Source organism: Lynx canadensis, chromosome A2 (assembly GCF_007474595.2).
Source record: "Lynx canadensis isolate LIC74 chromosome A2, mLynCan4.pri.v2, whole genome shotgun sequence".
Lineage (NCBI taxonomy): Eukaryota > Metazoa > Chordata > Mammalia > Carnivora > Felidae > Lynx > Lynx canadensis.
The window spans coordinates 65,519,226-65,537,135 of NC_044304.2; the positions used below are offsets into that span (position 1 = coordinate 65,519,226).

A 17,910-nucleotide genomic window follows, 5' to 3' on the forward strand; every position below is an offset into this window, starting at 1 on the left:
CCCACTCATGTTCTGTCTCTCTTTGTCTATCCAGGGTGAATAAACGTTAAAATTTTTTTTAAAACTTAAGATCCATGGGTTGGGTTTTAGCCATCAGTCTAAAGTTGCTCTGGAAGTTGTGTTTGGAAATCTGATCCGTGTATTTATACTTCCGGGGGCCAGACCGTCAGTGGTCACTCGGAGGGCCTCCCCGCCTGTATAACCTCAGCGCCCGGGATGCGGACTCCGGGTGCTGCTGGGCCCCCTCCCCTGAGCTTACCCTCTCCCAGGACTGAGCTGCGCAGCCCTTGCTCTCGAAGGAGGATGGGGGGGCATGCGGTCATTCCACACTGTCACCCAGGCCCAGATTTGTACCCCGGGGGCCCCAGATCCTGCCCCACAAGGGAGCGAGCACAGTCTCTCAGGATCCACTCTTCGGTTCTCCTTGGACCCGAGGCTGGATGGCAGTGACCCCCACCCCCCCCGCCCCGAGGCGCCAGGGCCCTTACCTGCCGCTGACCACGCTCTTCTTCTCCAGCCCGCTGGGCAGAACCACGGTGACGGCCACCGAGCTGTTCTCCAGGCTCTCCATGTGCAGCAGGCTCTGTGGAGGGCCGGGCGACACGTCTCGGCGAAGTGTCTGTCCACCGTGCGCGTTCGGGGTGGCCGGCTTCCCAGGCGGAGGAGGGGCGCGACCCTTCGTCTTCCTCCTGAAGCAGGGGCGGCACAGAAAGAGGGGGTGAGGGGGCAGCTCCCGACTTCGGAGTCCATACAATCACCCGTGAGGATGCTTCCTCCTGAAAAATCATTCTTTTTTTTTTCTTTATTTCCCCTAAACGTGTATTTATTTATTCTGACATAGAGAGTGCGAGTGAGAAGATGGGCAGAGAGAGGGAGGGAGAGGGTCCCAAACGAACTCTGAGCTGTCAGTGCTCGAACTCACCAACCGTGAGATCATGACCTGAGCCGAGCTCAAGAGTCGGACGCTTAACCTGATGAGCCCCCTGGATGCCCCACCCGACAAATCATTCTTACAAGTTTTTCTCGGTCCTCAGAGAAGCCTGCTTGTGTAGACATTTATTTATACATAAGGACCTTACTTTACAGAAGTATTTTTGTAATCGTCTTCCCAGCATCAGGACCCACGCTAATAACAGCCTTGGGCAGGTCACCTCGTTCAGTCTTCAGGATATTTGGCAGCTGAGAAAACTGGGGGTCCAAGAGATCTGCAGCTCCCCTGAAGGCCCCTGGTTATCGGGGTGTCAGAATAGGAATGGAAAGCAGACATCCCGACCCCAGGGGCCACTCCTGCCCACCTTATCCCCCCCACCCCAAGTCCTGCCAATCCACCGAAAGGTAACAGGTCTAAAGTCTCCTTCAGAACAATCTTTTTTATTTTTTATTATTTTTTTAATCTTTATTTATTTTTGAGAGAGAGAGACAGAGACAGTATGTGAGCAGGGGAGGAACAGAGAGAGAGGGAGACGCAGAGAAAGCACGATTGAGGGAGGGGCAGAGAGAGGGGGAGAGGGAGAATTTTAAGCAGGCTCTGCTCTGTCAGTGCAGAGCACTGGGCTGGACACGGGCTCAGACCCACGACCTGATCATGACCTGAGCCAAAGTCAAAGACTTCACTTAAGTGACTGAGCCACCCAGAAGCCCCTGTGCTGGTACTAGTTAAATATACTTTAAAAGTATATAATTTGATATGCCACAGTGCTTGATAGGGATTTTTTTAAAAAACAATTATTATCAGTTATGGAAAATCCCATTTTTAAGAGTTACCCATTGTAGCAATGGATCATAAGCAGTCCAGAAAGAGGCACCGAAGAATGGGTGACGGGTAGCATAGGGTTTGGCTCTTTTCACTGCTATGCATTTCCTAATTTTGTGTATTGCTTGTAAAACAAAAGAGGCCGCTTAAAATTGGGGAGAAAATAGCAAATGGGATTCAGAAAAGGCCACAAACTACTGCCATTCATGTCACTGGTTAACACAAGGATTAGGAGTGACATTCAAGGCTTACCCTCTACTGTGAAACGTAGACACAAATTTATTTCCTTTTTTCTCGTTAAAAACCTTACATCTGGGGCACCTGGGGGGCTCTGTGGGTTAAGCACCCACTTCTTGATCTTGGCCCAAGTCATGATCTCATGGTTTGTGGGTTCAAGCCCTGTGTTGGGCTCTGTGCTGGCGGCTCGGAGCCTGGAGCGTGTTTCCAATTCTGTGTCTCCCTCTCTCTCTGCCCCGCCCCTGCTCGCGCTCTATGCCTGTGTCTCTCTCAAAAATAAAGAGCCATTAAAAAAGAATTAACAAAAAAGAATCTCCCCAAGCAGCCACCCCAGCTCTCATCACTGACGTCGGTATAAAAGCCATGTCCCCGACCACCTAGCCTCCACCAGGCCATCTTGCTGCCTCCTGGGGTTCCCTCCACCTGCCGGGAACCCAGCACCCACTGCGAGGCGTGCATTTTCTCACCCCTTTCTCCGCACCCCGATCACACCCCCATGCAAGAGCTGCAACCCCGCAGGCTGCAAGGACACCCCGGGATGCATTTTGTCCAGCTCGGTGTTACGTGTGTGCATGCATCTGCCTGGGCACACACACGGACCTCAGCCAACAGTGAAAAACCTGGAACATTTCACACTAACAAAATGGATGTCTGGCTCTTTCTGAGAAAATAATAATAGATCCAAAAAGGCTCTGAACTGCTTCACAGCAAACACCGTCAGTCAGGGTGCTTCCATTTGGGCTCTGGGACTCCATGCCAGACTCCAGGCCATCACATACCTGTCCCCTGCAGGGCCATAGCTACCGGTGCCACTGGGAAGGCAGGGCTCTCCCCGGACCCTCGATCCCAAATCTCCCTTCCCCTTCCCCCACTTGGCTGGCAACGGGTCTCATGTTCCCTGCCCCTGGAAAACCCACAAGCGTGCCCCCTGTCTGTGCCTCACCATACACCCTGTCCCGTATGCTTTGATCTCTTGAAGACACAGCGAAAAACCACATCTGAGACGCCTCTGTGTGCTCTGGGCTTAAGGACACAGGCTGAGACCAGGGGACCCCTCCTGGCTATGCTGAAGAAGCACTTGGGAAGTTTTCCCAGGGCCCAAGTCCCCACCGTGGGCCAATCAAATCTGAATTACCTAAGAGCCGGGGTTATGTTAATGGATGACATTTTTTTTTAAGTAAGTTTATTTATTTTGAGAGAGACAGAGAGCAAGCAGGGGCAGAGAGAGAGAGAGAAAGAGGGATGGGGAGAGAGAGAACCCCAAACAGGCTCTGCACCATCAGCACGGAGCCTGACATGGGGCTTGAATCCAGGAACTGTGAGATCATGACCCGAGTGGAAACCAAGAGTCAGGCGCTTATTAACCCACTGAGAGTCACCCAGGTGCTCCAGACGGCAACGTTTCTTTCGAACAGAGGCTCCTTAACATCAAAATGGCACGTGGCTCTAGTTGCAATTTCCGTATCACTTGACGAAGGCAACTGACAGATCATGACGCTATGTGCCGATAAAGTTGTGACTCCGTGTTTTGATTTCACAGAATAATATCTGCGCATTTTGAGGAGCGCACACGAGAAATTTCCACACCAGACACGATGCCTGATGGGTAGATGGAGTCACGGCCCACTTCAGAAGCTGTGTGTGTCCGTGAGCGCACGGACCTCAGGCCGAGAAAGCCGCTCGACGCCAGCCTTAGGCCCTGCACACATACAGCCGCCCTCATTGCCATTCATCTGCCCAGGTAGCAATCTTGCTGCCTCATCATTTCATGTCTCTGGAAGACTGCAGATGCTTTACTGAGGCTGTTTAGAGTCGCAACAGGGTCCTCGTATCTTTAGGTATTTACAAACACTTATTGATGATATTGATGATGAAGATGTTGACAAGGGTGAAAACTATATAGAGTTTCAGCCTACAAGGGACAGAGCACACTTGGAAGATCTTGAGGCAAGGATGATATTGAGGAAATCTGTCAAGACTGTAATACTGGGCGTCCACCTACGGAGAAAGCTTGGGCGGCTGGTCCAGAGAAAGGCCAGAATTTGGAGACGGGAGAGAAGGGGAGGAAGGGAGGGGAAATGTCCCTGGTAGGCGGAGGGGAAGAAAAATAAACCTGTAACGCACATCATAGGAGGAGACATGAAAACAGCATCTCGGGTTGAGTACACTGCCCGACAGGCCACCAGAGCGCTGTGGTTTTCCTAAACCCGCTTTATCTCATTGGATCCTCGTCTATGGGAACAGAGATTTGCTGCTCTCGTTTTGCTGGTTGGGGAAGAGTGTTCAGGTGGTTCCAAATACCAGCATCCCGAAAATAGTTGGGGATTATCTTTGTCAAGGTCACTGAGAAAGGGGAGGGAATCTGTTTTGTCCAGAGAGAGGCCCAGCGGCTGCAGAAAATAGGGTCTGGTTGGGAAGTGAGCCAAGGAGCTAACTAATCCGTAGCCGGTGGAGATCCTTGATGATCTTCAAGAACAAGTATGGGAACAGCTGCGGGGAGCCGCGTAGGGGGGAGCCCTGATGGAGACGGCCAGAACAGTAAGCAGAAACATCTCAGTTCTGGGGACATACTGAATGAGGGGTGAGGTACCTCGTGGGGAGGGTGCATGGACAGAGCGACCGCAGGAGGAAGACGGAGGGGAGGGGCCCTCGAGAGGAGGGGGACTCCACCGTGTCTGTGGTTCCCGGCCTCTGACTCTCGTACAAGGGCTCAAAGCAGGTTATCGGAGAACAAGCTCTGGGAGGTGATGACCAGATGGCTTTCTATGACCTGGGTCTGGGATGACAGTGACATTTCCAAGTGGAGGCAAGTGCAGGCAGGGGAGAGGAGCCCCCACGTAGACTGAGGACACCCATTCTCCAAAAGCTATGGCGGTCCTTGCTCAGAACCACAAACAGCCGCAGTCCCGGCCTCCAAGAAGCCCTCCAGTGGGTTCCTGAGCACCTGCAGTGGGGAGGGTGGCGGGGGCGGGGGGTGCAGAGGCACTGTGGTCATGACTCGGCCTGACCCTGGCCTCCTCCTAGTCTCTGCTGGCCAATGGGTCTCTATCTCAGATGTCATCTTGTGTGTCCATCAGGATCTGAGCCACTGCGCCTGGATCTCTTCTCTCTGGACCTCAGTTCTGTTGGGGACACCGGGAGGGACACTGGCGGCTGGGCAGTGGTATGTATAAACATCCAGGTCTAGTATACTAAATCATGGAAAAATACGAACCCCAAACTACCACTGTTGTATTGTATTATTATTTTTTTAAGTTTATTCATTTATTTTGAGAGAGAGAGAGAGAGAGAGAGAGAGAGCGCAAGCAGGGGAGGGGCAGAGAGAGAGCAAGAGAGAATTCCAAGCAGGACTGCAGAGCCCAATGTGGGACTCAAACCCACGAACCATGAGATTATGACCTAAGCTGAAATCAAGAGTTGGACACTTAACTGACTGAGCCAACCAGGTGCCCCAGATTCTATTCTATTCTATTCTATTCTATTCTATTCTATTCTATTCTATTCTATCCTATCCTATCCTATCCTATCCTATCCTATCCTATCCTAGGATGGCCACTATCCAAAAAAAAGGAAAGAAAATAGTCAACCTCAGCAAAAATGTGGACAAAGAGGAACCCTCATGCACTGTTAGTGGGAATGCAACCTGGTGCAGCCACTTTGGAAAACAGTATGGAAATCCTCAAAAAGTTGAAAACAGAACCACCATAATTCCTCTCTGGGTCCGGGAATACCTTGGTGTGGGTTTGGTTCCAGAGCACCGCAACAGAGCAAACATCACAATAAAGCCAGTCAAGTGAACTGCCGGGCTTCCCAGTGCATATAAAAGTTACGTTTACACTACACCGTGGTCTCTATGTGTGCAAACAGCATTCTGCCTAAAAGTGCATGCCTTACTTTAAAAATACGTTATCGCTAAAAAATGTTAACCACCATCTGAGCTTTCAGGCATCATCTTTTTTGCTGGTGGAGGGTCCTGCCTTGACATTGACGGCTGCTCACTGATTAGGGTGGAGTGGTGGCTGCTAAAGGGTGGGGTGGCTGTGACCATTTTTTAACATAAGACAATGAACCTGGCTACATCAATTGACTCTTGTTTTCACGAATGATTCCTCTGTAGCATGTGATGCTATTTGATAGCATTTTACCCACAGGGTAACTTCTTTCCAAATTGACATCCATTGTCTCAAATGCTGCCGCTGTTCTATCAGCTATGTTTCTGGAATGTTCTAAATCCTTTGTTGTCATTCTGACAGTCTTCACAGCATCTTCACCAGCAGTGGATTCCATCTCAAGAAACCGCTTTCTTTGCTCTTCTATGTTCTCATGTTGTATCATGAGATGCAACAATTCAGTCCCATCTTTGGGCTCCTCTTCTGGTTCCACTTCTCTTACTGTTTCTGCCACATCTGCACTGGCTTCCTCCCCTGAAGTCTGGAACCCCTCAAAGTCATCCAGGGGGCTGGAATCAACTTCTTCCACACTCCTGTTCATGTTGATATTCTGGCCTCTTTCCATGAATCACACATGTCCCTAATGGCACCTAGAATAGTGAATCTTCTCCAGAAGGCTATCAGTTGGCTTTGCCCAGATGCATCAGAGGAATCACTATCTGTGGCAGCTATAGCCTTATGAAATATATTTCTTAAGTAAGAAGACTTAAAAATCTGAACTTGCTGCTTGATCCATGGTAGGTAACATGGATGTTGTGTTGGCAGGCATGAAAACAAGATTGATCTCATTTCCATCTTCATCAGAGCTTGTGGGTGACCAGCTGTATTATCCATAAGCAGTAATATTTTGAAAGGCATCTTTTTTTTCGGCAGTAGGTCTCAATAGCAGGGTTAAAATATCCAGCAAACCATGTTATAAACACAAGTGCCACCATCCGGGCTTTCTTGTTCCATCTAAAGAGCACAGGCAGAGTACATTTAGCACAGTTCTTAAGGGCCATAGGATTTTCAGAACGATCAAGGAGTATTGGCTTTGACTTCAAGTTACCAGCTGTAATAGCCCCTTTCCAGAGGGTCAGGCTGTCCTTTGAAGGCAGGCACTGACTTCTCTCTAGCTGTGAAGTCCTGGATGGCATCTACTTCCAATAGAAGGCTGTTTCGTCTACACTGACAATCCGTCTAGTGGAGTCCCCTTCATTAATGATCTTCACCAGACCTTCTGGATGACAGGCTGCTGTGCCTCCCCTTGTACTTCCATGTTACAGACTGTACTTCTTTCCTTACACCTCATGAACCAACCTCTGTTAGCTTCAGACTTCTCTTCTGCAGCTTCCTTGCCTCTCAGCCTTCAGAGAACTGAAGAGAGTTAGGGCCTTGCTCTGGATTGGGCTTTGGCTTAAGGAAGTGTTGAGGCTGGTTTGATCTTCTATCCAGACCTTCAAAAGTTCCTCCAGATCAGCAATAAGGCTGCTTTGCTTTCTTGTCATTCATGTGGTTCACTGGAGTAGCACTTTTCATTTCCTTCAAGCATTGTTCTTTTGCATTCACAACTTGGCTGTTTGTTCAAGAGGGCTCGTTTTTCACCTGTCTCAGACTTTGACACTCCTTCTTCACTCAGCCTAATCATTTTAGCTTTTGATGAAAACTGAGAGGCATGTGGCTCTTCCTGTTGCTTCAGCATGCAGAAGCCATTGTAGGGTTAACAACTGGCCTCATTTCAACATTGTTGTGTCTTAGGGAATAGGGAGGTCTGAGGAGAGGGAGAAAGGCCAGAATGGTGGGCTGTGGAGCTGACGAACACACATGACATTCATCCATTAAGTTCACCATCTTTTCTCATCTGGGTGCGGTTTGTTACACCCCAGAACAATGACAAGAGGGACATCGACCTGATGTTACTGATCCCAGGTCAACCTAACAAATATACACTAAAACCTTGGTTTGCAAGCATAATTCATTCTGGAAACATGCTTGTCATCCAAAGCACTTGTAAAAGCAAATTTCAAGAACCATTGGCTCAGTTGTGATCATGTGACGTTTGGCATCACGTTCCACTCGTACTATAAGACACGGCTCATTTATGAAGTTAAAATTTATCAGAAACGTTTACTGATCTTGTGGAACACTCGCAGGACAAGTGACTAGCAACCCAAGGTTTTACTGTAATGAGAAAATATGAAATATTGCGAGAATTACCACAATGTGACACAGAGACCTGAAGTCAGCAAACGCTGTTGGAAAAATGGCGCCAATAGACTCTCTTGTTTCCGGGTCGCCACGAACCTAAGATTTATAAAGGATGTGGTATCTGTGAAGCCCGACAGAGTAAAGCACAGTAAAACAACGGATATCTGCATGTACCCAAAAAAGCAGAGACTTGAAAAGACACACCCAGGTTCCCAGCAGCATTATTCACAGTCCCCCAAAGGTGGAAGCAATCGAAGCGCCCATGACCAGATGAACTAATAAAAAGTGGTAAACACACATTCTGGAATATGATCCAGCCTTAAGAAGGAAACAAATTCTGAAGCACACTACAACGTGGATAACTGAGTGAATAAAGCTGGTGACAGGAACACAAATACAGCAGGAGTTGCCCAAACTTGAGGTTCCTACAGTGGGTCAGGCTCAGAGAGACAGACAACAGAAGGCAGGATGCCAGGGGCTGGGGGCTGGATGGGGAGCTTCCGGTGAGCAGAGTCTCAGTTTTGCAAGAGGAGCAGTTCGGGAGACTGGCTGTGCCACCCACCACACCCTTAAAAGCGGTTGGCGTAGTCCATTTCACGGTGTGTGTGTTTTATCACAATGCAACCACAACGATTTCATCCTAAGGAGATTCGCTGTTCGGTCTGGTAATTTTATCAGTTCCGACACGTCAGTCATTCTTCCTGTTGGGGCTCTCGTGCGCCCCTCACCGGGCTCCTTCCTGGGGACCCTTCAGCTCCCACCTGTAGCTCCCCAACACTGATGGGGTTTCTTTGGCCAGCACGCTGGCAGAACGAGAAGGCAGATGCCGAACCTGACGAGGGAGGAGGGAGGCTGGGGGCTGCTTAGAGCAGAGGGGGTGGGTAGGGTTGGACTCCCTCCCCCCAGGAAAGGGATCCCTTGAAGAGCAGGGCTAGAGGGTGGGCAGGCTGTTGGATTAGGCTTCACTGTGCACGAGTGGCCGGTGACAAGGTCTCTGTTGCCTCCCCTTGAACCCTCCTCCACCCAGGGAGCACCCACGATACCTGGGGCTGGGCTGGTCTTTTCGAGGACGTAAGTGTATGCCAGTCCGACAGCAGAAGCTGCCCAGGTGGAAAGACCCCCCCCCCCCCCCCGCCAAACTCCCCTGAAAGTGTGCACTGTCTCCACCTGACCCACAATCACGGCACCATCTAGCTGGGAAGGGCCGCTGCCGTTCGCATGGACCCGATCATCTTCACTCGCCCTCAAAAGCCGTTGCTTCTTTCTGGAAGGTCCGTGCAGGTGCCGTGCAGTCTGGGCTACCCAGCACCAGGGAGCACGTGGGCAGTTAGGAGGGCAGGTGACCCGACTGGCACAAGGAAGCCGCCACAGCCACGGGGAGGCGGGGCGGCTCCCACGAACCTCAGGGAATGAGTCACTGAACAAACAGCCCCCTTCCCTCCCCTCCCTCCAGGTGAAAGGCTGGGTGCGCCCCAGCAGAAACCATAAAACGAAATAATACATCTAAAAACACCTCTGGCATTTCCAACGAAGATCATGGATCGGAACGCCCCTCGGTTTTAGCACACGCCCATCCCGGAGCGAGGAGATCTGCTCCCTGAAAGTCAGGCCCTGCAGGACGCCGCGGGCTGCCCGTCTGGCACAGCCGGGGCCCAGCGAGTGCAAATTCCAGGGCGGGAGTCCAGGCAGCTGAGTTAAACCCTAACCGCACAGGCGCGCAGCCAGCCTGGAGGAGCCCCGGCCGGGCAGGGCCTGCGGACTGAAAGGGGAAAACCCCCACCGCTCCCCACTCTGATTCCCCGGAGCAGAGTCCAAAGGGCACCTCTGCCGGCTGTTTCTTCTAGGCCTCAAGCACTTTCCCAGTGTCTCAGACTGGTGGACACTGAGGCCGGTGGTCATGCTGATGCCGGCTCACCCTGGCACGCCTGTGCGACTTGTGCCCGTGACCAGGCCGGGGGCCCAGGTGGGAAGCAGGCTGAACGGTATCTGCCTAAAGGGAATTTCAGAGACGAGTCCAGCACACCGTTACTGGCCTCCCGCAGGCTAAATGGGTCCATTTGCGCCATGGGCCAAAGGGGGGTGCCATTCTCTGCCCAGGATTCTTCCAAAGCAGGAAGTTTGCCTCCTCGTAAAAGATTCTGAACGTTAGAACCCAGCTGCCTTGGTTCTCAGGGTCACCTGGCTGCCAGTGTCACCCCGGTCCCCCCTGCCAGCGGCTGGACAAGGCCTCGCCTCTTCCCCACTGGAGGGAGAAGTCTGCAGGCGGGTGGAGCCTGCGGGAGAGTCCCAGGCCGTGACTCATCCGTCCCGGCCTCGCCCCAGACCTCCCGAATCTGACTCCACATCTGTCACACTCTGGCTGATTCCTGGGGACCGTAGTGGTTTGGAGGAAGCATTGAAGAAAGAGGATCTGGGGCATGTGGGTGGTGCAGCCAGTGAAGCGTCTGACTCTTGGTTTTGGCTCAGGTCATGATCTCACAGTTCGTGAGTTCGAGTCACACATTGGGCTCTGGGCTGGTGGCATGGAGCCTGCCTGGGATTCTCTCTTTCCTTCTCTCTGCCTCTCCCCAGCTTTTGCACTCTCTCTCTCAACATAAATAAAATAAAGTTAAAAAAGTAAGAAAGAGGACCAGAAATAACAGAGGAGTTTAATAGCGATGCCATGGAACATTATTCTGCACGCTTATGGAACTGTCCTGCAAGCAGGAGCCATGTGTCTCTAAGACCATCATCTCCCAAGCAAACAGGTCAGTCTGCTCTGGTCCTAAAACCAGCAAGCCTGGTAACAGTTCTACATGGCCCTCCACGAGCTCATGGTCTCCAAGAGCAGACCGATATTAAACAGGCGATAGCACAGGTAAATACAGAGAGAAGGAACACAGGCAGTGCCACTCCACGTAGGCTGAGTCCAGGAAGTGACTTGTGAGCTGTGATATGAAAAGTCGGGCAGAGGTGGCAAGGACGGGGTGGGTACGAGGCTGTTCCCAGCAAGGACGGTCATTCAGACGGCACGGAGGCGGGGAAGGACTGGGGATGTGCAGGGAAGGACTTGGGATGTCATACAAATTACAGGAAGGGTGCCATGAAGGAGGGCAGGGACCTAAGCGTGGACTGGACCACGGAAGGCCTTGTTCATTTCCTAGGAACTGCACTGAACAAACAGTGCCTGCTCTCAGGGAGCATGCGCGTGCACGCACACACACATGCACACGCTCATACTAACAGCTCTGGAAGGCACGTTCACGAGCCAGGGCAACTCAAGGCAGCTGACTGCCTTGAGATCCAAAGGAGAGACGCACGGTTGCAGAAGCAACAACAAAGGATCGGGCAGAAAGCTCTACGTGAGCAGGACTAGAGGAAAGGAAACGAGAGTGTGTTCTAGAACAGCGTGTGCTCTGACGGGGCGAAGACATCACGGGTTTGGTGTCAGAAGCTAGAGAGACAGCAGCCTGGCCGAGAGTGCCAGCCCTCCTGATGGAACCCTCCAGAAGGTGAGGTGTCCAGCCAGGTGCCAGCCCAGGAAGAGAGGCACTCGGGCAGCCGTAGCCCGTGCCCACACAGCAGCCTCAAGTGGATTCTTGGGGTCGACACTGCATTTCCATTTTGCCCGGAGGTCTTGGTGGGCCAAGCTGGCAGAGATGAGGATGCGGGCTCCAAACGGAGCGGATGCGTGGGAGCGGGCATGATGGGGACCTGTGCTTTCCCTGTAGCCTCCCCACCCACTCGGCTGGGACTCCGGTCAGTATGCTGTTAGGATGAGACAGACCCAGTTAAGCGTCTCCAGAGTGCTCTGCCCCGCGTTCTAGCAGAAACCACCGAACTTCATGACTCTGACGGTGCTGGGTTCAGACCTGCCCACTTGTGCACACAGCAGGCTGGGAAGTGGTAGCTGCACACGCATGATGTGCCCACGGAAGGCGCTAAACACTCACGAGGTGAGGGCACAGGGGGGGACCCGCAAACACGCCAGGCTCTCTGGCCGCGAGGCCTGAATGAGTCACGGGCTTTGTGAGCTTGGGTTTCCTTGAGGACTGAACAAGGTAACAGGTGTCACACGACTGGCTCAGGACCTGGTAAGGAAGGAGCAGGTGCTCAGAACGGGTCCCCTGTCTCGACAGTCTCTCCTGTGCCCGAAGAGGGTAGCTGACCCACGGGGCAATCTAAAACAGACTTAGTACAGGGCTAAGTTCATTTATAGCAAAAAGATGTGCCTCAGTGGCATGGAAATGCCGTGAAGTTAAAATGTGAGTGGGCCTGTTTATTTTTTTAAAACCGGTTTCAAAAAGAATTATAGAATTTTTAATTTATATTAAATTTATTTTTTATTTATGTTTATATTAAATTTGTTTCACATAAAATAAATTTTTATTTATATATTTATAAAAATATAAATCTACACATACAAATATTTATATATTATTTATAAAAATATTCTATGTCATTTATAAAAATAAATTTTTATAAGTTTAAATTTATATTAAATTTTATTTATTTTTATTAATTTAATTTATATTAAAATTATATAATTTTAATTATAGAATTCTGTGAAAAAACCCTCTCTGAAACACATTTTTTCTATATCTTTTTCTAAAGTTGTTTATTTTGAGAGAGAGGGAGGGAGAACAAGTGGGACAGGGGCAGAGAGAGAGAATCCCAAGCAGGCTCCCCGCTGTCAGTGCAGAGCCCGACGCAGGGCTGGAACTCACGAACCATGAGATCGTGACCTGAGCCAACACCAAGAGTAGGACGCTTAACCGACTGAGCCACCCAGGTGCCCGGAACACATTTTTCTTTAAACCAGAGTTTACCAATCCCTAAAGATATACAAATGGATTAGTTGGCAGCCTAAAAGGTAAAAGATTTTTTTTTAACATGTGCAATCATTTCAATATTTTTATTTAAATCAGGGACAGGCCACATGGGGTCATTTGCACTTGCTCACAGCCACACTGTTCCGTACCAGTGTTGGGTGGGGTTGGTACTGCTCTGCAACAGAGATGGAGTGATCTACCCTGTGCCATGAAGGGACGTCAAGGGACCCCAGACAGTTCACACCCAAGGCCCTGCATTGCTTCAGAACTGGCCACACTTGTTCTCTGTTGCCTGAGAACGTGACAAGAAGGTCCTGCCCTTTTAAATTAGCCATGCACAGGGGTATCTGGGCGGCTCAGCTGGTTGAGCATCCGACTTCAGCTAAGGTCATGATCTCACAGTTCGTGGGTTCGAGCCCCGAGTCGGGCTCTGTGCTGACAGCGGGGAGCCTGGAGCCTGCTTCAGATTCTGTGTCTCCCTCTCTCTCTCCCCCTCCCTGTTGGTGCTGTCTCTCTGTCTCTCAAAAATAAATAAATGCTAAATTAGCCATGCAGGGTGTTAAACAGGCAACGGGGAATATTTCACTTAACTACTTTTCAGTATCGTGTTTGCCTTCATTATCAAACAGATCCATCAAATTAATGGGATCTTGTTATGTGCGTTAAAAAGCAGAAAATGCATTCCAGATGGCGTGGATGTAAATGACGGTCATCATCTCAAAGTCAAGAGACTAATGTGCACAGTAAGAAAGTGAGCTACAAAGATATCACTCCTCACATGCAAATTGAATGCTGGTGGCCTCAGTCGAGTTTCACCACCACAGAAAGGGAGTGGAGGGCTGTGATTCAGAGCGAGGGTCACATGGCCATGTGGCCGGCAGCCTCGGATGGAAGCCTGGCTCTGTTGCTCGCTACCTGTGTGATCCCAGCAACTGACGGAGCCCTGTGCCTCAGTTTCCCTATCTGGGAAACAGGAACAACCTCATAAGACTGTTAGGATGATCCAGTGTAACAATGCTTATGAGCACAGAGACTGGCTAGGACTCAAGTTCATGATAAACATTAGCGACTACCGCCTTCTGTAACAAATAACACCTTTTTGTGACTTTTGTGCTTTGTTTTATGTAATTTGTGAAATCCGTTTCATTTTATAGTTGTAAAAGGAGCCTACTTTCCTAGCTTCATGTTTATAGGTATATAAGAAAGCTGCAATTCATGTAATTTAGTAAAAGAGGTCATAATCATTGTTTGGGGGGAGTCACTGGACCACTTTCCTACACCTTATACAAAAAGGAACTCAAAATGGATCAAAGATCTAAATGCGAGACCTGAAACCATAAAATTGCTAAAAGAAAACATAAGCAGCAATCTTCTTGGACATCAGCCCTAGGAATATTTTTCTGGATAGGTCTCCTCAGGCAATGCAAAGAAAAGCAAAAATAAACTATTGGGACCACATCAAAATAAAAAGCTTTTGTACAGCAAAGGAAGCCACCAACAAAACAAGAGGCAATCTGCAGAACTGGAGGAGATATCTGCAAATGATATACCCAAAAAGCAGTTCGTATCCAAAATACATACAGAATTTATGCAACCCATTGCCAATAAAACAAACAATCCCATTAAAAATTAGGCAGAGGACCCGAACACACTCTTTTCCAAAGAAGACACACACAGAAGGCCAACAGACACATGAAAAGATGTTCAACATCACTCAACAGCAGGGAAATACCAATCAAAACCACAATGAGCTATCACCTCACACCTGTCAGAATGGCTAAAATCTACAACACAAGAAACAACAGGTGTTGGCGGGGATGTGGAGAAAAAAGAACCCTCGTGCACTGTTGGTGGGAATGCAGACTGGTGCAGCCGCTCTGGGAAACAGTGTGGAGGGTCCTCCCAAGATTAAAAATAGAACTACCATGCAGTCTAATAATTCCACTGCTGAGTATTTACCCAAAGGAAAGGAAAACACTAATTCAAAAAAGACATATGTACTCCTCTGTTTATTGCAGCATTGTTTATAATAGCTGAGTTAGGGAAGCAACCCAAGTATCCACCGACAGATACATGGATAAAGAAGAGGTTATACACACACACACACACACACACACACACACACACACACACACTATGGAATATTACTCAGCCATAAAAAAGAGTAAGATTTTGCCATCTGCAACAACATGGATGGATTTAGAAGGTATGAGGCTAAGGGCAACAAGTCAAAGACAGATTTCATATGATTTCATCTATACGTGCAATCTTAAAAAGCAAAAGAAATGAACAAAGGAAAACAGACACAGACTGATCACATACAGAGAACAGACTGGTGGTTAGCCAGAGCGGAGGAGGGTGGGGGGATGGGCAAAACAGGTGGAGGGCATTAAGCGGAACAGACCTCCAGTTACAAAGGAAATAAGTCACAGGGATGGAAAAGACAGCGTAGGGAATACGTCAATAGCACTGTGACAACACGATGCTATCAATTCTGAGACGGGCAGGCAGACTGGAGTCAGGGGTTCATCAGGTATTTGCCGCTGCACATCCAAAGCTATTTTAGAGCATCTCCAGCTGGACGGGCAGAACAGGAGGGAGCCGGGTAGGAGAGCCATCACCCCACTGATGGCCAGCCGTGCGTAGTCACATTCAGTCTCCCAAGCTGACTGTGTGCCTCAAGAGAAGGCACTTCTGGGCCTGGCACCTTCTAAGGCAGAGGTGGGCAGTGCCTGCCCAGCCAGGACCTCTTCTCTGCCTCCTGAATCATGTCCTGGAGGCCCGTCGGGCCTCAGACTGGGAGGGTCATGTCTATCTTCCAGAAGAGACTTATACCTTCAAAAAGAAGACAGCCGTGTGCTCCTTGGGGCACAGTTACAGGAACAGCCAAGACTCTAAGAACACTCCAGAGCCTTTCAGGATGCACCCACGCGAGTGGTGGATGCTCAGCTCTGACCAGACCAAGGAGGCAGACCCCCTCTCGCACCCATCTTACGGATAGAAGCAGGGCTCTCTCTCCCCGCTCTCCTGTCCTGCTCAGACAGGCGCTAACATCCAGCGCCTGTGTGGCCAACCACGTCATGCCCCTGGCTCTGCCCCTCCAGCGTCGGTCCCTTCCCTTGCGACTCCCATCCACCCTGCCCACTCGGAAACCACACCTTGAGATTTGGATTTCAGAGCAACCGGGTTTCTTCTGTGAACCTGTCTTATCTAGGGTCTAGAGTTTCCCTTTCACAAGACACAGGTACAATTTTCTAAAGAAATGCAGTGGAAGTTTAGATATATCAAGTGCTTGGTACCTGGAAGCCGGGTGAATGAAGGGCCTCCTGCGGGCACCAATGACATCCTTCCATTTGTCCTTCCAGGGAAAATAGAAGTCCAGGAGAAAGTGGAACCAAGACATCTGACCCCAAAAGCCAAAATTAGGATTAAACTAACTTGGTTGTTAGAAATGAGGAGGGTCGGGGGGAAATCCTGTGGAGGCAAGCGGGGTTGCAAAGTCGTCTTCACAACCATCCCAATAATGAGCCAACAGTGGACAGAGTGGGGGTTACATCTTCCCTCTCCACCCAGGCCAGGAGCAAGGGACAGGGAGGGAAAGGGGTATTCTAGAAGGTTCTGGAGTGACTTAGATGGAAGCCCCATTGGAAGCAGGAGGCCCCTGTCAGAAAAAATGCCTTCATCTCTGCCTGATTTCCACAGGCTCCGTCCTGCCCCTCACCCTTGCTTCCTGTTGAGATTCTGTGTTCACGCCATCATTCTCCATCAAGTCCCTTCAGCACTTTGCTTTGTACTTGTGACAAAGTACAGCACCTGGGCACGGCCTTGAAGGCCCCCGAGCCTTCCCCCTTCCACTTCCTGCCAGCCTCAGCCCTGCTGCCTGCCATGTCCCAGCCGCAACCCCTCCTCCAAACCGGGAATAAGCAAGCTCTCCCTTGTTGAGGACTTGTTTATGCTGTTCCCTCTGCTGGGAATGCTGTTCCCTCTCCTCGGTCCACTCCTAGAAAGGCCACCCCCCCCAATTCCTAACGAGGCCCCGTTGTTCTCTAGCAGGGTCTTGGCTGGTTTCTTCTCCGGTGCTTCTCCAAACCTGCACTCACAGGCCTTTGCTGGGCTGTTTTAAGACCAGCCGTGACCCTGGACTCACACTCTAAGGCAACAGGGGTCAAGACTTTCCCACTGACCACCAGCAAACACTCAGCAACCACCCGCTGTATGAGCGAGTGAATTCTCTCCGCTGGGATTCAGCTGCCGTGTCACTGGCCGAGTTTGTCAAAAACTAAGACAAGGTGAATGTCCAGACACCCAGAGGACGGCAGGCCGTGCTGAAGGCACCCAGAGCTGGTTAGGGAGCCCCCAGCCACCCGATGGCCAGTGACCCGCTCTCGCGGCTCTGAGGACAACATTCACCTGGTTTTCGGCTCTCAGTTTCTGAGCACTTACGAGCCAGCCCGTGCCAGGCATTTTGTGTATGTTCACCACTCACGGCAGCCTCCCGGGACAGGTTTATTCTCCCCAACTTACACTTGGGGTGACTGGAAAGACTGGAAGGCCAGCGCAGCTCTTTCTGAGTGCATGACGCTCCTCGGGGCGTGACGTCAGCGCCACTGCCCCTCCGTCACCTCCTGAAAGAAAACCCGCAGGGTCTCGGGCGGCCTGCGGGGGCAGCGGCAATCGGCAATCAATGAGACAGGGGAGGTCAGGAAGCACCCTTTAGTGAAGTTTCGGGCACAGTCCTGGGCACACACCCTCTGCTGTGATGTGGGGTCTGGACAAGCCTCGCTTCTAAGTAGATCGGGGCTCTAGATTCCTCCTAGATGCCACGAATCACAGGCGCCGTGTTCAACACCCAGGGAACAGAGAAAAGGTGGCGTCGAGGGGAAAGGGAAGACCAGTCCAGGGCTCATGTCCAGGGCTGCGACAGCCCCCGGGTCAGCCCTCAGGGCTCTCGATGCCTGGAGGGCCGGGGACT

The 17,910-nt window shown here is 50.5% G+C and overlaps 1 protein-coding gene across 2 annotated transcripts in view; it reads right to left on the minus strand.

Annotated features, from left to right (window-relative positions):
- Positions 1-17,910, minus strand: part of COBL (cordon-bleu WH2 repeat protein) — a 272,018-nt gene that overhangs the window by 171,350 nt on the left and 82,758 nt on the right. For both annotated transcript variants that reach the window (XM_032592371.1, XM_032592370.1), the window contains exon 2: positions 489-689. In XM_032592371.1, the coding sequence (XP_032448262.1) occupies positions 489-689 (201 nt within the window). The remainder of the gene's footprint in view (positions 1-488; positions 690-17,910) is intronic.